We start from the raw sequence: 24248 nt of genomic DNA on the forward strand, positions 1-24248 counted from the left end.
CACCGGGCCCTTGGAGCATGTTTGAGACCGTATAAAGTTTTTTTCAATTTCAACACTTTTTCACTTTGCCCTGTTGCTTCAAATCCTTAGGGTTATTGAACCTAAATATCTTCTTTTAGGTGTTGATTAAGGAATGCTGATTTAACGTCCATTTAATATGTCTTCCATCCCTTTGAGACAGCTAAGGCTAAGATTGCTCGAATTGCGCCATGCCTTAAGATGGGTGCAAATGTCTCATCGTTTTTCAACGTCGAGTTGCTGAGAATAGCCTTTGACTACGAGTCTCGTTTTATACTTCGAAACAGAACCATCTGGATTAGTCTTAATCTTGAGGATCCACTTAACTCCAATGTCTTTCTTATGAGGTGAATTTTTAACTAGCACCCTCATTTCATTCTTCTCAATCACTCGAATATCTTCTTTCTTGGTAGCTTTCCAATCTAACACAGAACTGCTTTATGAAAATCTATAAGTTGAATAATTTCTATATGGCATAACTCTTCAATCTCATAAACTTCTAGATATCGAGCATACAACTTTGTGATATGCTTCTTTCCTCTTGTACTAGTTGCATTCTTGTTTTTGATTGTGGTTTTTTGAGTTTTGGTTCTAACTGGAGTACTTGGAGACTGAACTTCTAGTATGAGCTAATTATTTAAAATTGGCTCATCGATAGCAGGAACAACGATTCTATTTGCCTTCTCTTCTGATTTTGTATCCTACTTCATACTCATATCTACCTAAACTTTTCATACCTACACCTATCTAAAATTTCCATGTCCACCATCCATGGCGGGTAAATTTTTCATACCCATGCTTGATCATCTGGGTATGCATTCAAACTCAACCCCACCTACTTTGGCCAATTGGGTATACCCATGATGGGTATACCAACCTTATACCCACATCACATTTACTCTAAGTCCTCGTCATATACTCCATGAATCTTTTCAAATTTAATTGCATATCTAATTTTTTTAATCATAATATAATAAAATAAAATTAATATCCTTAATTTTGTCAATAATTTTTAACAAAAATATATAAAATAGATATAAATTAGTACACTAAAGACATAGGGCAAACTACTATGGGGTTGGACGGATAGGTATGGGCTGGTGTGTGGGTATGGAGCTGTGCAAGTGGGTATGAGGCGGGTAAGATTTCATACCCACGACCTATCCACTATTCATGGCGGGTAGGACTTTTCACAACCACTACCAATCAAATTTAAAGTTATTTGTCATTTTTGAATTGTTTTATTTATTGTTTTCTTAAAAAATCTTTCCACTAAGTTTATTATAACATTTTTATATTATTTATAGCCTCTACATATTTGTTACTAACTTTATTTGAATATTTTTATAATAATTGTAGTTTTTATATTTTTTCACTAATCGTGTTGTAATATTTTTTTTGTTTATAGTCTCCAATTTTTTTGATGGAGCCCAAAATCAAGACTATGATTATCAGATGATTAAAATCCTTTACCAAGATGGAAAATCAAAAAGATAAAAGGGACATTACCTACACTAATAATAACTATCTGTCCGCCATTAACGAGTTTCTACAATTTAAAGATACATAGTCTGAACTCTAAACAAGACAGTACGAAAAATTTCCGATAGTAATTTGAAAGTGCAAAAGTCTAGTATGGATTTGGTACATATAAATATATCAACTCTTATACTCCCTTCTACTCCACTCTTCCACTTATTCCACTCCACTCTTATATTCTTGGACTTTATTCTACTCCACTCCCCTCTACTCTACTTTCATACTCTTATACTCTACTCCACTTTACTCTTATACTCTTAAACTTTTATACTCATACACTTTACTTCACTCTTAAATAATTAAAAAATAATTAAAAGAAATTAAAATAATGTGATCATTTTATATTTTTTCAAAAAGGTTTTTTTTAGTTACTTTAAAGTATCTAATAAAGGGTAACTTTTTCATAAAAAAAATAACATTGTATCACAATAGAACTTAAAAAAACAATTATTTTGTAACACTACAAATCAATTTCACATTTATTGTCCATGTGATAGAATTTTTTAAAGAAAAAAATGGGTTGAGTAAGACTAGCATAATTATAAACTTTGCCAACTAATATTTCAAACTAATTAAATTACATTATACATTCAATGCAATTTCCAAGATTCGATACCAATAGCCAAATAGAGCATTAGAACTACAAGTGTGCAAAAATATCCGATTCGAATTATTCGATCTGGAATATTCGATATCCGGTTTAAAAAAATGAATAATTTATTTTTTTAAAACTAGATAATTCGAGCATGATATCCGATTTCAAACCGGATACCAAATCTGGATCGGAATATTCGCATAATCGAATATCCGATTTTCTAAATTTTTAATTTTTATTGTATATACAAATAAATATTTTTTTATAAAAAAAGAATTGTTTAGGTTGTTAAATATACTACTTACAATTTTCAACAACAATTAAGCATAATTAAAAGAAAGAAAACAAGTAAGAAATATTTAGGAAAATTATCTAAAATAATTAAATTTTTACATAATTTTTCACAATAATCCCACCTATTAATGATTAACTATGAATAATCTCAACTTTAGTGGGTATTTTTTTAGAGTAAATTGGGCAATCCAATGACCTGCTATAGTAGGTGATTCACTAAAAAATAAACTCAAAATTAATGTAAATTTAGAGAGAATTTTTTAAAATTTACGTTAAAAGTTTTGAATAACAGTAAAAATTAGAATTTTTTTAAATATTTTTAACATTTTTTCGGCATTTTGATTTCTTTTATCGTTTTTCTAAAAAAATAAACCTTACTATAACAAGTCATCTAGTTATTAGGTTTATAGTAGAAAAGAATCGTTAAGTTGAGATTGATGAAATCAGTAAAAACAAAACAAGGAAAAACATAGAAGATCAGAAAGAAGGAGGAGAAGAAGGAAGATGGGAGAAGAATGTTTTCTGGAATTAAAAAATGTTATTCAAAAAAAGAAAAAATAGCCTATATATATACATGAGGTCATTTACTAAAATAAGAGGGTTAATGCCTTGTGCTATATATAGTCAATTACAGAGAAAAAAATAAAACCGTAGCTGATGACAAGTCATCAGCTCCAACACCCCCCCCTCAAGCTGGAGTGGTATTAACAACTTCTAGCTTGGTTAGAAGCTTACAGAATTGAGGTGATGGCAGAGCCTTTGTGAAGACATCAGCTAGTTGATTTTGGGTAGGTAAATATGTGAGCTGAAGAAGACCTTCAAGAACCTTATCTCGAGTAAAGTGACAATCCACTTCTATGTGTTTAGTTTTTTCATGAAAGACTGGATTTTTTGCAATGTGTATGGCTGACACGTTGTCACAATGTAGAAGAACAGGTTCTAAATTGTATACACCAAGGTCTTGAAGAAGCTGGATCAACCAAGTGATTTCTGATGCAGCTGAAGCCATGGCTCTGTATTCTGCTTCAGAGGAGCTTCTTGAGACTGTGGCTTGTTTTTTAGACTTCCAAGATATAGGTGAACGTCCAAGTAACATCACATATCCAGTAACAGACCTTCGAGAATTTGGACAAGCTGCCCAGTCACTATCTGAGAATGCCTGAAGGGTAAGTTGTGCTGAACCATGTAATAAAATGCCTTGTCCTGTGGTTCCATGGACGTATCTCAATACATGATGCAGAGTATCAACATGTGGCTGCCTTGGGGTATGCATGAATTGACTCAATGTTTGGACAGAGAAAGACAAATCTGGTCTTGTATGAGTCAAAAAATTGAGCTTTCCAATCAAGGATCTATAATGGTCTGGATGAGCATACAAGTCACCTGAATTATCCAGGAGTTTGGTGTTTAAGGATAAGGGAGCAGGAGCAGATTTGGAAAGATCAAAACCACAATTGTCAAGGAGAGATTTTGTGAACTTTTTTTGAGTGAGAATGATCCCAGCTTGTGAGTAAGATACCTCTATACCAAGGAAATAATGTAAGATGCCCAAATCTTTAATGCTGAAGATTGTGTCAAGATGAGCTTTTAGGGTTTGTATATCATTGTGATTTCTACCAGTTACCAGGATATCATCAACATAAACAGCAACAATGGTGATGTCTGAACCCCTTTTTTTGATGAAGAGAGAATAATCGTGTTTGGATTGTACAAATCCTTAATGTAACAGTACAGTATGCAGCTTAAAAAACCATTGTCTGCTTGCTTGCTTCAACCCATATAGGGATTTGTTGAGTTTGCAGAACTTATTCCCAGGATTTTCAATTCCTTTGGGCATTCTCATGTATACTTCTTCATTAAGATCACCATGAAGGAAAGCATTGTTAACATCTAATTGAAATATATCCCACCCTTTGCTTGCTGCAATTGCAATTAAGGCTCTTATGGTTGTCATTTTGATAACAGGAGAGAAAGTTTCCTCATAATCTACCCCAAATTTCTGTGTATATCCTTGAGCAACTAGTCTTGCTTTGCATCGTTCTAAAGTGCCATCTGGTTTGAGCTTTACCTTGTATACCCATTTGCAGCCTATAGCCTTTTTTCCAGGAGGCAAATCAACAATGTCCCAGGTGTTGTTCTTTATTAGAGCATGTATTTCCTTGTTCATAGCTTCAACCCATTCTGACTGTGCTGATGCTTCTTTATAACTTGTAGGTTCTGCAATATTACAAACATTTGACACTAAAGCAAGATGAGTTAGTGGAAGATCAGAAAAAGATACAAGATTACACCAATGTTTGATGGAAGGACATTCATATTCACTGAGATAAGAGGGTGGTTTGGTGGGTCTGGAAGACTGTCTGAGAGGAGGATTAGGTATAGGTGTTATTTCTGAAATATCAACAAGGTTTGTATGTGAGGGAGAGGGGTTAGAGGTGAATATATCTGGAATATCACCTGGTGAAATAGATGTAAAGGGTGTATGTGTGGGAAGATATATGGTAGAAGGGAAATCAGTGGAAGGTGATGGAATAGAAGAGGATACTGGGCATGGATAGTGAAAAGGGAAATGATGTTCATGGAACTGAACATCTCTTAAAACTGAAATTTTGTGGGTGGTTAAATTTAGAATTTTGTACCCCTTTTGTGTAGGTGAGTATCCAATGAAAACTGATGGTGAAGCTCTTGGGTTGAATTTAGTTCTGTTAGTGGTGGAAGAAGAAACAAAACAAAGGCATCCAAATGTTTTTAGATGATCATAGGAGGGTTTATGTTCATATAATTTTTCAAAGGGTGTGATGAAATTGAGGCTTTTGAGGGGCATTCTGTTTATGAGATAAGTTGCACACAGTTAGGCATGGCCACGGTCCGGGTTGGTCCGGTTCCGTTCCGGTTCCATCCGGTTCCGGTTCCACCCGGTTCCGGTTCCATTTGGAACCTGTCGCGAACGGTTCCGGTTCCGGTTCCGGTTCCGGGCGGTTCCAAACGGTTCCTTAGCGGTTCATGAGGCGGTTCCGGCGGTTCCAACTCACGGGACGGGCGGGTCGGACCATCGGTTCCATTTTAATTTTTTCTTTAAATTTTTGTATAATAAAAAAATACTATAATATCGCGGACGTACCTTTGATGATTACTTGATTATTAGCGAAATTCATTGCATGTCAAGTTGTCATCGTTATTGAAATATTTACTAAAATGAATGGAAAAAAATTAATTAATAAGAAACGAATCAATGATAATGTCGATAAAGATGATTAATAAAAAAAGAGGGAGAAAATGGACTTGAACCTAGTACCCAAATGAATACTAAGCTGCCTACGTATCCCGAAGGAATCAAAGCCCACGTAGTTCTTTGTCATACCTTTTATTTATAGTTGTTGAGTGTTGATTCATCGTTGTCGCTTGTCGGATTGATCCTATTCGTCTTCGTCATCATCATGTGGTTGATATTGATTAGATGCTTCCGCTGACTCTCCTCCTGACGATGATGAAGTTGTATCCATCATCATCCATGGATCATCATCGTCGTCTTGATCATCATCGTTCCTTAGTCCTTGTGTTCGTATCTCCGCTTGGTCCCAATCTTTCTTGCAAACACATATTTGAATACTATGTGGAGCAAGACGAGATCGCTTTTCATCCAGAACTCTTCTACCTGCACTAAAAGCAGACTCCGACGCAATAGTGGACGCGGGAATTGCAAGGATATCCTTTGCAATTCTCGATAAAATGGGAAATTTAAAAGATTTTTCTTTCCACCACTCCAAAATATTATAGACACTTGGGTCTATTTCAAAGTGGTGTTTTAGATAACTATCTAGTTCTAAAAATGTGGTCGAGGAAGAAGAAGATCCTACAAAACTATCATCTTGCGTCATTATGTTAGCAATTACTGAATTATAGAAAGAGGGACGAGCCGAAACGCTAGCACGCCTAGACATATCGCGTTTCGGGTTATATACACTAGCGTAAAATTCATACAGTTCAGCTAAATATTTTTTACATGTTCCGACATAATAAGCTACATCGGAAGACGGGCGATCTAACGCTTGATAATAAAATCCTATTACTTTGGTTAGGACCTCGGTTTTAAAACGTGGGTCCAAAATGGTTGCGATTCCATAACTGTAAGGAAAATCGGTAAAATATGATTTCCATTTTTCCATCATTTCAGCAAGAATCGGCCTTAATTGTGGGTTAGTATCTTCTTGTCTATGTTTAAGCAGGTGATAAAAAATAGTAATACATTCACTTATTACTAAGTGAACGTTCGGTTCATAAACATAAGAAAAAATCTTAGTCGCGTGGTCATACGCTTCTAATATGTTATGTACACCTATTGCTAATTCCCAAGTTTCATCAGCTATGAAACTATCTGTACACTCACTATATAGTTGTGTTATTACTGGGCGATAAGCAATCGCCTTTCTTAATAAATCGTTCGTTGACCCCCAACGTGTAGGAGTATCTAATGACCAATACACTTTTTTAAGTTGGTATTGGTCACATAATTGTTTATATCTTCTTTTAATCTTTCCGATCCTAAGCCATTTTACTATATCCCTAATTGGTTCTAATAATTCACTTAATTGTTTTATACCTACTTGACAAGATAAGTTAACTATGTGCGCACAACAACGTATGTGTAATAAGCTACCCCCAAGGATTAAACTAAAGGCGGGTTCGTTAAATAAAAGTTCTATACATTTTATGTTTGCGGTTGCATTATCTGTTGAACAACAAAATATTTTATCTAATAAGTTCCATTCCCTACATATCTCTATTAATCTATATTTTATGTTTTCGCCGGTGTGTCTTTCTGGCATAGTCTCAAAAGCAATTATTCTTTTTTGAATAATCCAATTTCGATCTATCCAGTGTGCTGTTACACACATATAAGATTCTAAATGTGGGGGAGCAGACCATATGTCAGTTGTTATGCTAACCCTACCATTAAACGATTTAAACATTTCAACTAGGTCATAGCGCATTGATTCGTATAATTTAATTGTTCGTCTTTTAAGAGTGTTCCTAGGGATTGCTCTAAATTGTGGTTGCAATTGTTGTCTAGTGAGACGCTCATATGCCCTACTTTCACCGTGGTTAAAAGGCAATTCATCGCAAATTACATACCTAGAAAATTCATCAATCATGTCATTACGATTATATCTAAAAGGCATACCTGTGTTGGGAATGTCCCATTGTGTCTGTCGGCTTCCACTTGTGGTCCCGCTGCCGCTTGATGCATGAGTTTCTTTTGTGATTCCATGCTTCTTTGCCAAATGTTTGTTAAAAGATCCCGTTCCACCACCTAACACGTATTCACAAAACACAATAAATAAATGTTTATAAAATATGAATATATAATGTATGAATGTATTATGTATGTATAAAAAACTTAAAAAGTATTTACCTCTGGCGAAATTGTATGAAACTAAGGGCTTTACTCCTTGACTTTCACAAATTTGACAAGTGCATAGGAACATATCTGGATTCTCGGTTGGTTCTTTTGTGAAATACGACCACACATGTGAAACAGCTCTACCACTAGAAGGTGGCATTGCCGGAAAAGGTTGTCTTACTGGTTCATCTTCATCTAAATAAATAATTTAAAATTATAAAACTATAATTAAATAAATAAATAATTTAAAGTTTAATTAATTTGAAGAATAAAATTATAAAACTAACCGATAGTTTGGAAATTGACTCGTTTACCACGAGCTTGTCTTTGTTGTTGTTGTTCTCCTTGTTCTTCATCTGATCTTGTTGATGACTGTCGAGATATATGTACCCCAATTGGGGTCGTTGGTTCTTCTTCTTGTTCTTCTTCTTCTTCAATTTGTATATCTTTTTCCACTTCTTCTGCATATTGATGTAACTCCGGGTCGTACCCTTCCGGATAATTAGGTTCATAATTATAATTACTAATGGAGGGTGTTGTTGATACCGACGGAGTAGAAGTGGCCTTTCTTTTGGAGGAACTGGAACCTCCTAATGATTTTGCCACTTTAGTAACTTTTTTTGTGGCTCTTTTCAAAAATGAAGACATGATTGATAGTATAGAAGTAAAAATAGAAATATAGAATTAAGAAATAAATAAATGATTAATTATGTAACTAACTAAATTAAGAAATAATTAGAAGACTAATTATGTAATTAAGAGAATAATTGCGTAATTAAAGAATTAAGTAGAGAGAGTAGGAGAAGAGATGAGTTGTGAATGAAAATGATTGAAAGTGATGAGTATTTATAGGATGGATTCCAACGGCTCTCTAACGGCTAGTTTGGCTCAACGGTTCCATGGAACCGGTGGGCCGGTTCAACCGGACCGGTCCCGGTTCCGGTTCCATGGAACCGTTGAGCCGGTTCAACCGGACCGGTCCCGGTTCCGGTTCCAGAACCGGTTCCATGGAACCGTTGGACCGGTTCTCCCGGACCGGTTTCGGTTCCAACCCGCGGGTTTTTTGGCCCGGTTCACGACGGTTTTTTCCGGCGGTTTCACGGTTCCGGCGACTTTTTTCCGGCGATTTCACGGTTTCGCGGTTCGGGGCGGTTCGGAACCTGTCGCAAACGGTTCCGGTTCCGGTTCCGGTTCCAAGCGGTTCGGGACCGGTTCGGTTCCGGGTAACCCGCCCCGTGGCCATGCCTACACACAGTATACATTCACCCCAGTATTTAATTGGAAGCTTGGATTGAAAAAGTAAGGCTCTTGCTGTTTCCAAGAGGTGTTTATGCTTTCTTTCAACGACACCATTTTGCTGAGGTGTGTTACTGCAACTGGTTTGGTGTAAAATACCTTGATTGAGATAAAGCTGTTTGATTGATCCTTCAGTTAATTCCAGAGCATTATCAGACCTTATACATTCAACCTTTGCATCAAACTGAGTATTTAAAAACTTCAAGAATTGAGCAATGACATTAGTAACATCAGTTCTTGATTTTAAAAGAAACACCCAAGTGGATCTAGTAAAGTCATCAACTATAGTAAGAAAAGAATTACATCCATTATAGGTGCAGTATTTGTAAGGACCCCAAACATCTAAATGTAACATTTGAAATTTTCTAACAGTTTTTATGCTACTTATAGGAAATGAAGATCTAGTTTGTCTAGCTGCTGGACATATAGTACATATGGAGTCACATTTATTAGGATTCAAGTGTATGTCAGGATGAACAAGCTTTAAGTGATCAAAAGGAACATGTCCTAATCTTAGATGCCACAATTTAGCAGATTCTATAACAGAGATGCAAGCAGTTGATTGTATGAAAGAACCAGCCTGAACATTGTAGAGACCAGCTTTTACTTTACCAAGAACTTGTGGCACATTCATTGAAGGGCCCTGTATAAAGCATTTATCAGCAGTGAATGCTATTGTACACTTCTTGTCAACACATAATTTGTTTACAGAAATTAAGTTGTAATGAAAGTCAGGTACATGTAGGACATTATATAAAGTGATGTGTTCATTCAATATGACTGTGCCAGTGTTATGAACTAAGACATGTCTACCATCAGGGATAGTAATATTAGTTCTAGTATGCAAGATTGAATTATGTGTAGAGAAAAGCCTCAAGTCAGAACACATGTGATCAGATGCTCCACTGTCCAGAATCCAAGTATTGTTTGTACAGGTTAAAAAACAATAAGGTATACCTGCCATGAGAGCCTGAACATCATTGTCATTTTGAATACCAGTTTTTGTATCAGCTTCAGTATCATTTTGAGGTTTATTCAGAAGGTTAAGAAGGTAAGTTCTGAGTTGTTATTCTTGATCAGTTTTGGAGGAGTCTGTTGTAGTCTGATGTTTTTGATGAGACTGGTTTTCATCTGTACATGTTGCTGCAAATTTTTTTCCTTTGTCCTTGTAAGCAGTGTACCCTGGTGGATATCCATGAAGCTCAAAACACCTTTCTGTGCTATGACCAGGTATCTTACAGTGATCACAAAAATAGCTACTAGGTGGTCTTTTGTTACCATTGCCTTGCATAAACCTTCCTCCTCTAGTTTTGTTCTGTAGGAAGTTTCTTGAGTATCCAAGATATTGTGAATATGGTTTGTAATCATTGTATTTTCCTTTGTTGCCTGCCAAGGCAACAGTCTCAACAGCTGAAGTGTTGTTTGCAGTTGTGAGTGCTTTGTGTCTCTCTTCCTGCATTAGTAACCTATAAGCTTGTGTATCATCAAGATATTTCCTCTCACGGATCCAAATTCATCATTCAATTTCATGAGAAATTGCATCAACCTGAGATCTTGCTGTTGCTTGAAGATCTTTTGAGTTAGATTACATGTACATTGATTACATGTGCATATAGGTAAAGGACATGCTTCACTGATTTTATCCCATATTCCTTTGATTTCAGTAAAAAATTCAGCAACATTTTTGGAGCCTTGCATAATCTCAGAAACTTGTTGTTGGAGGGAATAGAGTTGCGGAGCAGATACATAGCCATATCTTTCTTCAAGATCGTCCCAAATGTCCTTGGCTGTTTGCAGATATAGCACACTTTTGGCAATAGTTGGATCAAGATTGAACAAGATCTAGGATATCATTAGATCATTGCATCTTTTCCATGCTGAATACAATTTATCATCTGTTGTTGGTTCAGGTATACTACCATCAATGAAACCTAACTTGTTTTTGGATGAAATTGAGATTAACATACACGTCTTCCAATCTCCAAAACCTTCCCCATTGAATTTGATGGAAACTAATTGACATGCTGTGCTGTCTGTAGGATGTAAGTAGTATGGACTGGTGAAATCTTGACTTTGAGGAAAATTTTGTGATGAATGTTCAGCCATAAGCAGAGGATTAGAAGACATATTTGAGAAGAATGTAAGAAAGATGAAAAACAGGAAAAGAATTGATCAAAAGAAAAAAAAAAAACTTATAACGAATTTGAACTGGATTAGATGAATAAGGATGAAATCAGTAATCAGAAATGAAGAGAAAGAATCAAGAATGAAGAACAAGAAAACAGATCATGAACAAGAAATTTCAACAATTCAACTTACAACAATCTGCATTGCAAGGAAAGGAATTGAATTCAATCAGCCATCGTTTCTTGAAATTGGCGTGAAAAATGGAGGTTAGCGTTTCGGAAAAAAAATAAAATAATAAAAAAAAATGCAGAAAACTAATGGAAGTTCTTGGAATGAAAATATAATACAGTGACAAATACACTTGTCAACATAAAAGTGTTCTTTGATGCACATGCAGGTAACAGCAATTTCGTTGAAGTTTCCAAGAAATTATACTCCATAGTGGCATGCACACATCCTGAATTTTGTGAGGCGGAAGCAAGGAATGGATCGGGGTTTAGTCTGATACCATGATGAAATCAGCAAAAACAAAACAAGGAAAAACATAGAAGATCAGAAAGAAGGAGGAGAAGAAGGAAGATGGGAGAAGAATGTTTTCTGGAATTAAAAAATGTTATTTAAAAAAAGAAAAAATAGCCTATATATATACATGAGGTCATTTACTAAATTAAGAGGGTTAATGCCTTGTGCTATATATAGTCAATTACAGAGAAAAAAATAAAACCGTAGCGGATGACAAGTCATCAGCTCCAACAGAGATTATTCATAGTTAATAAATAGGTGAGATTATTGTATGAAAAACATAAAAAGGTTAGATTATTCTAGGTTATTTTTCCAAATATTTATGTATGAAAATTCCTAATTTTTTAAAAGAAAAAAAATAAATAAACAGGAAATCTGGTATCGTGTTTGATCCGGATTGGAATTGGATCATGATTTCAGCTATCCGAAAAACTAAATTTTCGTATCCGGATCTATCCGATATGCGATTTTGAAGACCTAATTAAGTATATCTATAACTATTACTAAAACAAAACACTGTTGACATCATTACTAATAATTAAAATTGCTTACGTGTTACAAACTCAACAAAAATTTTCCCTTTAACACTCAATGATGATGTCATTGTTTTTATGAGTATTTTTCTATCTTTGACTTTATTACTCACATCATTTAATGTAATGGAGAACCATATATATTATTTCTTTTTTTTAATTATTTACAAAATCTTTTTTATTTTATTTATTAAATGAGCATTATCTAGTGTATTGGATATTTTGAAATGGTTAAATCATAATATACCTTAATTCTAATATGATTCACGTTCTGACTATTTTTATATAAGTGAATTATATTTTTCATGATAAAAATTATTTTTTGTTTAAACTTTTATAAAATAATTTTAAATTTTTTTGTGCGTAAATTTGATTCTTAAATGTGTTATCAACAATCGTAATACTTTATATAAATTAATGTAAAATTTATATCTAAAAATTTAATAAATCTGTGCATCACATGGGCACTATCTAGTGTAGTACTATATAGCGAGTTAAAGCAAGCTCGAACACGCGAAGAATGGAGGGAAAATGGTAAATAGGTCCCATTCATAATCATAATGTATGAAAGATGTTTTCACTTTTCAGTAGCTATACTATACTGTCTATATTCCTATGACGCATGATAATATACGAGAAAAAACGACAGTTACATAGCATAAGGTTCAAAACAGGCCACAATCATGCTTGGAAATACTCTTCAAAATGACGCTAATATCTTATTTCAAACCAGAATGCAAAAAATAAGCACATGACAGACGGTATCAGGGAAATGGGAAGGGGTCGTATAACCAAACTATTGAACAAAATTTCGTGTGCTTTGTAAAAAGTACATAACTATTTTCATCTTGAACCAAAATTTGACTATAAAACCCTTAAAAAAAAGAGATCAAAGCAATACTAGGATCATGTTCTTGTGTTATCAATGAGATAGGCGTGAAGGGGTTGCAAATATCTAACAAAAAAATTACAATGGCTATGAAAAGCAAAAATAAAGGAGAATAAAATGAGCTTAATCACTCCGATTTATGTTCGACTATTATAGAGCTTGCTTCCTAATATTGCGCACAATGCTATCGATTACATCTTCGTCAATACCCAAGAGGGTGATCTTGTTTGTTGGCCGATCATCTTTCTCAGCAGAGGAAGGAAAGCAAGAAGAGCTAACTGAATATGTTCTGTGCTATTCAAACGAAAACTTACTTGCCCAGATCCACGGTTGTTCAAGTTAGCCCGAGCAACCAAATTTGTAGACCGTCCCATTGGGATCTGTGACTGAATATTACACCCGATAGACAGTTTCCCATGCCAATCCATTATTGGCATCCCGAGAGTAGAAAGGAAACAACCCACTGGGTAGTCTTTGTCCCTAAAAGTAGCCTCCAAACTCCCACCATAAGCAACATCCCCACGACCTACCATTGCACCACTGCTCATTACCATCCTTGATTGCTTGTTAATGATTAACTTGTCTTCCAGCTTCAATCCAGCTGATAAAGCATCGCTCATCAAAGTAGCAGACATCGGCTGTTGCCTTTAATTGTTTTTCGTAGTAGTAGATAAAAGTAGTATTATTACTCAGACCGTGTCTCTCTTTCATCTCTAATCGTGCACTTTCATATTTTATTTATTATTTTTTCTTACAATTATTATAATCTTTTATTGCTTAGTTTCATGCTAGAATTTTTATTTATTGCTTTCACCATTACTAGAGAATAGTTTATTTTTCTAGGGTTAGGGTCTGAAATATAGTTTGGCCATTGAAGGTGTCTATAAAGTTAGGATTAAGGGGATTAAATTGAGCTAACTACACTATATTAAATGTGCTTTGTTAGACTAATCAATAGAATTAGCATGTGAGATTAGGATTAACTTTGCTTTAGGTTAAATTTTAGTTAATTTCTTATTAATTCATTCAATAAAACAAACGTGCGAAAATTGAATTAATAGGGTCTAAATCTAATAGTTAATTAATAGAGTGAGAATTTGAAATTAATAAAATTATATTTAAATCACATTATTAAGCTCACATTTCATAGACACTGATAAAAGTTTGATCATACAAGAATTTAGAGAACTACGACACCATCAATTTCCTATTATATATTTTTAGACCAATTTTCATTGCATTCTTAATTAGATCATTAGATACATAATTTAAAATATTCATTTTTCTCTCCGTGTAATATAATTAGTAGAGCTTATCAAATTTTTTTATCCTAACTGTTCTGTATTCGACCCGCAACTATACGTTCATCGCGCACTTACGATAAATAAAATTTCACAATCACCTTTCATATTGCATGTTAGATAATACTGCATTTATATATTTTGGGCAACTATTTATTAGTATGGGAGCAATTGATTTTAAACTCAAGAAACTAAAATATTTAAGTATTTCAACATCAACAATAATAGTATAACACTGTATGATGGTTGACTGGGTAATCTTAAGTTTGTTCTAACTGAATTTCCAAGTGTCAAATTAAAAGAAGATGTTTGAGGGCTATGAGGTTTTTTAATGGAGGTACATTTTAGCGAAAAAAAATGGGGTACTATCCTGAGAAAAGAAGCTGAGTATTTTGTTCGCACTCGCTGTTAGTAATAATAGATGATTATTAAGCAAAGTAAAAAAATCACTCTAATCGTCAGCTATTACTAACATCGGGTCATTAAAGAGTTGGCTAGTAACTCATCTTAATAATTGATCGCCGTTTCTAATAGAGGACAATAACTTTTCTCAGGCTTAGTCATGGTCATCAAATCTCGATTCCAATATATCATTCTACGACTCTGGTTCAAACATAGACGAGCAATCTTTATCTTTAGTAGGATTGTAATAATGGTAGGATCGAATGATTCCACCACGATCAAGAATATGAGTGATAAGATTATAACGCGATTCTACGATTACATAATCCAACGATCAAATCCTACAAGGATAGTCTCAATCATAAAATATCCTTATATTCTAGGTTTTACTTACATATAACTATAAGATAAGAAATTCACATGCTTGCTGATTTCAGTTCATAAAAGATTATTACAAGTATTCCTTTTATTCAATAAAAAGATAAAATTTTAAATAAATTTTTACATGCAGCTCAAAACTTTGAAAATGAACGAATATAATCAAATGTGACTGATAATTAATTACCCTATCTATAGCATATCAAAACATTTATATAAGATTTTACGACTTTATAATTCGATTGTAATGATTTAAATGCTACTCTCTTTATTGATTTTAGATGGGTTCTCAGTTTTAACAACCACTTGTGTTCGTGGTGAAAGAAGCTAAGTTTTTAGAATTGTTTCAAGTTGGCATGGTTGAACCATTTTTTTAGGCAACCCGCATATTTTAGTTTTGGACCGTCATCTATGAAAACAAAACAATGGTTCAAAGTTCAAAGTTTCAAACCTTTAATTTAGGCAATCGAAAATGAACCCAAAAGTTCGTCTTCGTCCAAAAAAGTCACCATTTCCTCCAAAACCCGAACCACAAACCCGTCGGAATTTTTTCCCAACGATTCAGTTCTCGTCATCGGGGCAAACAGCTGATGTTCTTTCTGTCAAAAACACGATCTGAATTTCATTTCAACTTTTCAGTTTGAATTTCAACTTGACATGGTGCTAAACCTGCTATGCCCCCTATTTCTCCACCAAATAATGTGATATTTTCTCGATTTCATTTAAAGTACACTAAGTTCAACAGTCATCTTTGTATATTTTAATCATTGATTGATCTTTGCAACCAAGGAAATCTTCAAGAAGCCGTTAATTCGTTACCCCTTTTAGATAGAAAAGCCATACAATTAAATTCTGAAACTTTTTCATTTCTCTTAAATATTTGTGCAAAGACTAGATCACTTAAAGATGGAAAAAGGGTGCATCTTTTTATGAAATGTACTGGTATGAAACACCCCAATACATTAGTTTCGAATCATCTTATGCATGTGTACTTTGAATGTGGTGATCACATTGAAGCACGCAAGGTGTTCGATAAAATGATTGTGAGAAATTTGTTTAGATGGAATAATGCACTTTCTGGGTACGTTAAAATAGGTATGATTAATGTTGCTAGGAAGCTATTTGATAAAATGGTTGAAAGGGATGTTGTATCTTGGAATACAATGATAATTGGGTATGCACAAGGTGGAAATTATAGTGAAGCTTTGAGGTTTTACAGGGAGTTTAGGAAGGAATCTATTGGGTACAATGCTTTTAGTTTTGCTGGTATTTTGACTGCTGGAATGAAATTGAAGGATGTGGGATTAAATAGGCAAGCACATTGTCAAATTTTGGTATCTGGATTCCTTCCAAATGTGGTTCTTTGTAGCTCAATTGTTGATGCTTATGTTAAATGTGGAGAGATGAGTGATGCTAGGACGTTGTTTGATGAGATGAAGTTTAGGGATATTCCAACTTGGACTGCATTGATTTCAGGGTACTGCAAATGGGGGGATATGAAATTAGCTCAAGAATTGTTTGATAAGATGCCTGCTAAAAATCCTGTGTCGTGGACAGCTATGGTTTCGGGATATGCTCAAAATAATTTTGGAGAAGCTGCACTTGATTTGTTTAGGAAAATGATGTTGTTTCGTGTCAGTCCTGATCAGTATACTTTCAGTAGTGTGCTTTGTGCTTGTGCTAGTCAATCTTTATTAAAGCACGGTAAACAAATACATGGGTATATGATAAGAATTTGTTTTAGGCCTAATAATGTGGTTGTGAGCGCACTCATTGATATGTATTCTAAATGCGGAAATCTAAAACTTAGCCAACAGGTGTTTCTCTTGATGGGTAATAAGCAAGATGTTATGTCATGGAACCCCATGATAGCTGCAATGGCACAGCATGGTTACGGGGCAGAGTCAATTTCAGTGTTTGATGAGATGGTTCATTATGGAGTTAAACCAAATAGAGTAACCTTTGTTATACTTCTTAGTGCTTGCAGTCATTCAGGTCTTGTAAAGGAGGGACTTAGTTTCTTCAAATCCATGACTGATGTTCATGGCATATCTCCTGATGAGGAACACTATGCTTGCCTGATTGATCTCTTGGGTAGATCAGGACGTTTCGATGAGCTGATGAAACAGTTGGAAGAGATGCCATGTAAAAAGGATGGCATGATATGGAATACCCTGGTTGGTGTTTGTCGGATTCAGGGGAACGTTGAGGTTGGAAAACAAGCTGCAGTAAACATTATCAACCTAGATCCAGCATCTTATGCTCCGTATTTACTGCTCTCGAGCATACAGGCTGCATCTGGTGATTGGAAGAGTGTGGAAATGACTAGGAGGCTAATGGACCAGAGGTGTCCCAGAAAAGAACAAGCCAATAGTTGGGTAAACTAATAGCAAGTTTCTTGCTCTGGGCCTTCAGTAATTTCTGCTTACCTCTGGGTAACAATTTTTGTTTCAGTAAAATTAGATGATGATTGCTTCTATATTTCATTCTCCAAGATAAGAGATAGGAGAAGTATACTATGTTTCTTACTATACATTTCTAGTTGCCTCAATTAAGTTGCCTATAGCTTAATTTAATGTTCTTTTACCTGTAGACAGATGTATTTTATGACCAGGTGCATATGCTTCTGGTATGACTCAATTGCTTCTGTTCAATATAAACGAAGGCTTTTTCGTCATGGATTAGTTTGAGCGGCAGACATTGGTCTTATATTCTCATAATAGTCCGTTTGATTAATGATATTAAACGATGGTAATGAAAATGATTTGTTGTGTAAATTTTCATGGAATGTGTTATGTCATACTCATGATGAAACTTTAATCATAAAAAACTGTTTGGTTCACAATTTATCATTATCATCTAATATCATTTATCAAAATGGTAATGCATTGAAATGAATTTTGTCGAGAAAATGAGATGATTGGGGTTAAACAAGCTTGATCACCAAACTTGCCAATATATTTTCCCACCAAAACTACACTAACTTTCATTACTATTTTCACCATTAAATATCGAGACCAAATGGGTCGTAAATGATATTATATTGATCATGATTCATGCCCTACCACTCCTACAGTTCTATCAGATATCAGTCCAACTTTTTGTGTGTTATTACTGTTGTTGGGTTTGTGTACTTACTAAAGTAAAGTAAAGAATATGTTAATGGTATGACGATGACATTAAAGCCTTATTGGTACTCTAGACTATACTTGGGTTGGCTAACTTGCTAATAATGGTATGAGGAAGACCAAGAGGAAAAGAATGGAGTAAATAACCTACTACTTTTACTTGCTATAGCGATGCTCTTGCTTTTTTACCTCCAAGTTCCATGCATGCACAAAGTGGTGTTTTTAAATGTTCATTAGTATCTCATTAATTTATCAAGCTGTTTCCTTGCTGGCTTTTGCTTCTCTTAGACTGTTGCAGTTTTCTGTTTTTGTATCTCGGAGAATTGGAAATAGACAACCTATCTGATCTTATCTTTGTTGAATATGAGTTTACCTTGGAACTGACAGAAGTCACAGAATACACGATCATGCCGATGAACTTAGGAAACCATGTGGAACTTTAAAATGCTTATCTGCTAATTTGTTTTTGATTGGTCATGATCTTTTTCTCATGCTGAACTTGAAGATTAAGAATTAGGCTATATGTTCTCTAACGTGTATCTATTAAATCTCTCATTATATTTATGCACTTATTTATCTGAAGTTGCAGAAGACGTTTTCTACTAAGGTAAATCGGAATACAAGGCTAAGGTTGCGTACATACGACCCTCAAACCTTGCCTAGATGGGAGCAACTTTATGGAATTGAGGTAATGAAGTGTTGACAGTTTTTTGCTGAGCTGATAAAAAAAAGTTGAGCTTGGAGTGTAATATATGGGGCATTACATCTCATAAATGATAAGAGGGCATTAACTCTGTATGTTATATTTGGTGCTTTGAAGCCTCAGGTTAGCAGGAATGCATGTTTATTTATGTTGTTCCTTACTGCAGAACTGAAGGTTCTGGTAAGAGGGTATTTTCCTTTATGTGCAAGTAAAAGAAAGAAACTAAGCTGAGAATATTCCTTCCCGAACACAATCAAGGTGACAATATTAATCGATAGCAGTACTTTCGAAATTTATCACTAGCTATTACTTTATTGTTAGGCCGTGACAATTCATCACATAATCATCCTGTGGGCCCACTCATGTGGACACACTCATGGGGCATCCGTGGGCTTGGGATCACATACCCACGGGTAATTTTGAATACTAATCGATATATTGGGTTTAGTCTTTGCTATTGCTGTCAATTTTGAATCAAGTTTAGTTTGATTGCTCAGAATGTTGCTGTGTTTTTTAATTGGAAATTAGAAAGTGATTAAATGGATATTAGATAATAATTTTGTAGGTTGGACAAACCACAACCACATTATATTGAAATGATTGCAAACCGGAACATCATATTTATTTTATTTTTTAAGAGTTGTTCAACCATATCAACTGTGATTGATGGTATTGCTATTTCTAGTATCCTACTGCCACGTTTAGATAAGGGTGTTCTCCGACTATTACTCTCTTTATCCCTCTTACATTTCAATTGTTGCAATATGAGTGAAATTTTGTGAAAATAAAAGTTTGCTTAAAAGATAAGACAAAAAAAAGTTGATAGAGGGTTTAAGATGGAGAGATAATAAATTTGTGGACGAAGATAAGGGTGTTCTCGACTATATACTCCTGCATCCTCTTATCGATTGATGTTTACCCATTTGACTTAAATATGTGATAACGTTAAATTTGTTATTCGATCACCGGCTTATATATATATATATATATATGTTTGAAAATATGTGAGAATTTAAAATTTGTTTTAGGCTGCCCTCACTTTATATTTCCATAATCAACTTCTGTATCCTTATTTTGATGTTATGATGCTGTTTCTTTATGTTATAGGAAGATAAGTAGAATAAATAAAAGAATTAATTATATAATAACCGACAGACACAGATCAGAAAGCTAACATAAATTGTTAGATACAGGTGGACCAATCAGAGAAAAGATCCTTGATATAAATTTTCCACCTATAATGCATTGATTAGGTTGACCATTGCTAACATAAAAAAATTCCAAACCCACACGTCTCAAAACTATATTTCACCTTAATTATATTATAATAAATAATAATAGTAATAGATTCATATGAATGAAAAATAGAATATATATGAAAGAAGAAATTATTAAAATAGAATACACGTCTCAAAGTTTTGAGGTTGTGCAAATTTTTTTTGAAAAAATACATTAATGAAAAGAATCATTCCTTTATCTAACTCGTATTTCAGACTTCTCAACTAACATTATGACATGTATCAAAATCCAACCTGTACCACTCTTCAACACAGACACAGGAAATAAAACTTTCTGAGGGGGAAGAAAAATAGATTTGGGAAGAAGATCAGAATCAATCATATTCTTCTGTTTGTTTGATCATACATAGCATTTAGTAATGGGTGGGCAATTTACAAAACAGGTTGAAAAGAGGAAATCATTATCAGTAGAGAAGAAAACTTTGGTTGATCTACAACAAAGCTGTAATTGTGATTTTGCAGGATGTGACTATCACCCATCTGACAGGAAAAACTGGATGGCAGGTCTTGATCTTGACAAGCTCACCATTAACAAGATTGTTTGGCCTGGCACTCATGATTCTGCTACCAACAAGATTGGAATACCTTTCATAACCCGTCCCTTTGCTCAATGTCAATCCTCGAGCATATACGAGCAGCTAGTGAAGGGTGCTCGAGTTCTTGACATCCGGGTTCAGGAAGATCGTCGAGTTTGCCATGGCATCCTCAAAACTTACAGTGTTGATGTAGTCTTGGACGAGGTGAAGAAGTTCTTATCAGAAACTCAATCCGAGATTCTGATTCTTGAGATCAGAACAGAATTCGGGCATGATGATCCACCTGATTTTGATAAATTCCTTATAGAGAAACTTGGGGATTACCTTATTCATCAGGATGATCATGTTTTTGATAAACCAGTTTCTGAGGTGCTACCTAAAAGGATAATTTGTGTATGGAAACCAAGGAAATCTGCTGCCCCTAAGAAAGGGGATCCACTTTGGAGTTCTGGGTACTTGAAAGATAATTGGATTGATACCGATTTACCATCCACGAAATTCGAGAGTAATCTTAAACATTTGGGTGATCAACCTCCTGTGACATCTAGGAAGTATTTCTACCGGGTGGAAAATACAGTAACCCCTCAAGCAGATAACCCGATTTTGTGTGTGAGACCTGTAACGAAACGAATTCATGGATATTCAAGGCTGTTTATTAAGCAATGCTTTGAAAGAAATATATCGGATCGATTGCAGATATTCTCCACTGATTTTATTGATGCTGATTTTGTGGATGCTTGTGTTGGTCTTACTCATGCAAGAATTGAAGGCAAGGCCTAATATTGGTCATATATTGTGTGAATTGCGATGTGAATATTAAAGCAACACTGATTACTGAACATGTAATTTGTGATTTTATCTGTAATAACTACATTTATTTGGGTGATTTGTATTGTAATTATTATTCCAATTAAAATTTTGTGTTGTTTGTTAATGAATGTTGGTTATGTAAGGGCAAATAAGCATTTGCCTTTTATGGCAATGTAACTTGTTTTTATAGTCTGGTATAGTATTCCTGGTTTTTTGGGATGTTACATCTCTTATGTTATGGACCTGGATTTTGAATTTTAGCTATTAAACATTCTTTTTTTTTACTCTTCCCAGCCAGAATTAAGAGTCACACTTTTAGAAACTTGTCATCTTAAAATTAACTAATTTAATGATAAAGCAAAATAAACTGCAGTAAAATTTACTTTTAAAAATCTTAGTTTAGGTGATTTTCTTTTACAAATACCAAGATTATCGATGTTTGACCTCAGAATTTCTTTTAAAGGATTTCTCTATATTCATCACCTGCTACAACTTGTTTTTTCCCAAAAAAAATTGAATATATAATGTGTTACAATCTGAATCTGACCGGTTCTTGTTTTAATCAAGAAAATATAATTATATTGAAATAAATGAAACAAAAAGAAAAGAAAAAAAATGAGCCAACTCCCCTGCTTATAGCCTAGTCCACCGGCCACCAAAGCCATGACCACCCTACCCAGCATCACCCTTACTCGCAGCCCCCTCCCTGCGACCAACCCTCGCTTGGAACCCTCTCCTTGACCCGTGTTTCCCAACAACATCCTCTTCGTGACTCCCCATCGTCCATCCACACAAAACCTAAATCCTCGTCAACCACTGAATGCAACCCTATACCCACAACTTTAAATGAGCGACGAAAACCCTATTGACGCCAGTGACGAGATCCCACAATCTCGTTCAAACACTAATGAAAAAAACGTATTTACTGCTTATCATTTGCTGCGGTTTTTGTATATACGCAGCAATAAATAGGAAAAAGAATTAGAAAAAAAAACCATTAATTGCTGCGGTTTTAGGCCTTGATCACAGCAAATACTCATGTGCAGCTTCAATTACTGCGGTTTGTTTCATGCCCGTAGCAAATATGTCTTACAATTGCTCCGGTTCTTCATCCACCCGCAGCAAATAATACACGTCTTCACTCAATGTTGCGGTTTGTCCCTTGCCCGCAGCATTTGCATTTTCAAAAACCCGCCATATGTTAACGTTAAAACATACACATGAGTTTGTAAACCCACGAAACTGCTGTTTCATTGTTTACATACGACTGTTGCACTTCTTCACTCAATATTGAAACTGCCAGTTATTTCTTGTTCATGATAATTTGTTCGATTACGACTGTCTTCAATCCCTCTTCTTCATCATCTTTTTGTTCTTGTTCTTCTTCATCATTCTTGCTCTTCTTATTGCTTTTCTTCATCATCTACTTCTTGAAATTGCCGGTTGTACACATTGTTGTTGCTCTTCTTAAACCCACGAAAACCCACGAAATTTGGGCTTAGTTCTTACTCTTCTTCAAGGTATAATTTTTTAAAGCTTATTAGTTCTCAAACCCATTATTGTTCAAGCTTCATTAATTGTGTACGTTTAGGGCGCTTAGTTTTTTTTATACTAATTTTTTTTTCATTGTATAGGTTATACACTAACCCACCAAAACCCACGACAATTCAAGGTATTTTTTTCATTTTGATTTGTAAATTAGGTTTAAATTTGTCATACTTTATGAATGTGTATGTTGTTATTGTTTTTAAGTTTTAAATTTATCATATATATCATGTTTTGTAATATTTTTAAGTAATTTCTTCATTTTATTTATGAATGTGTATGTAGTTGTGGTTTTAAGTTTTAAATTTATCATAATTTTTTTTTATAGTTTGTAAGTTAGGTTTAATTAGGTTTGTTTATGGTTAAATGAATGAGTTGTTGATATGAATGTTAATTAGTTGTCCAAGTTTATGAATGTGATTTGATTTTTATTGTTTTTATATGTAGTTAATATATACGAATATTAATTATGGTTATTACAATAAACATTATTTGGACAGTTTAAAAAACATTGTGTTATTATTTGGGTTAATTAGTGTTAAATGAATGATTATTATTTGATTTTGTGGTTAGTTAGAGTTCGTTAAGTATATATGTTTAAAAGTTGTGTACTAATTTTGTTTTGAATCAATTAATCACATTAATTAGGATGACAAAAGATCGTTCTTGGATGTATGGAAGCATTGAATCGACGGAATTTATTGATGGCGTATTAGAATTTTGTAGTATTGCGGTTGAACATCAAGTTAGGACGGGGGGAGTTGGTTTTTATTGCCCATGTGTTAGTTGTGGCAATGTATCAAAGGTAGATAGTGTTGATATCCTTAGGGAGCACATACTTCGACGTGGGTTTAGGCCTCAATATCATGTTTGGGTTTGGCATGGTGAGGAGGGAGTTTACAAAGAGAAAAGTATCGTTGAGGACGTCAATAA

The 24248-nt window shown here is 34.4% G+C and overlaps 3 protein-coding genes across 3 annotated transcripts; 2 read left to right on the top strand and 1 right to left on the bottom strand.

The window, feature by feature from the left end:
• Window positions 1–234: 234 nt before the first annotated feature.
• LOC130805698 (uncharacterized mitochondrial protein AtMg00810-like) lies at window positions 235–4081 on the bottom strand. Its single transcript, XM_057670481.1, has 3 exons — window positions 4071–4081; window positions 3182–4008; window positions 235–440 (listed from the first exon to the last, which is right to left on the bottom strand). The coding sequence occupies exons 1-3, from the start codon at window positions 4079–4081 to the stop codon at window positions 235–237; spliced, it is 1044 nt and encodes a 347-aa protein (XP_057526464.1).
• Window positions 4082–16059: 11978 nt separating this feature from the next.
• LOC130803724 (pentatricopeptide repeat-containing protein At2g21090) lies at window positions 16060–17972 on the top strand (the record flags this gene model as incomplete). Its single annotated transcript, XM_057667926.1, has 2 exons — window positions 16060–17730; window positions 17889–17972. A coding segment is annotated over one exon (1623 nt), but the record flags the coding sequence as incomplete, so codon positions are not given.
• Window positions 17973–18106: 134 nt separating this feature from the next.
• On the top strand, window positions 18107–22063 carry LOC130803731 (uncharacterized). Its single transcript, XM_057667932.1, has one exon. It carries the CDS (start codon window positions 20784–20786, stop codon window positions 21738–21740), a length of 957 nt encoding a protein of 318 aa, XP_057523915.1. The 5' UTR covers window positions 18107–20783; the 3' UTR covers window positions 21741–22063.
• The last annotated feature ends 2185 nt before the right edge of the window (window positions 22064–24248 follow it).

The sequence above is a fragment of the Amaranthus tricolor genome, chromosome 2 (assembly GCF_026212465.1).
Source record: "Amaranthus tricolor cultivar Red isolate AtriRed21 chromosome 2, ASM2621246v1, whole genome shotgun sequence".
In the NCBI taxonomy this organism is placed as follows: Eukaryota; Viridiplantae; Streptophyta; class Magnoliopsida; order Caryophyllales; family Amaranthaceae; genus Amaranthus; species Amaranthus tricolor.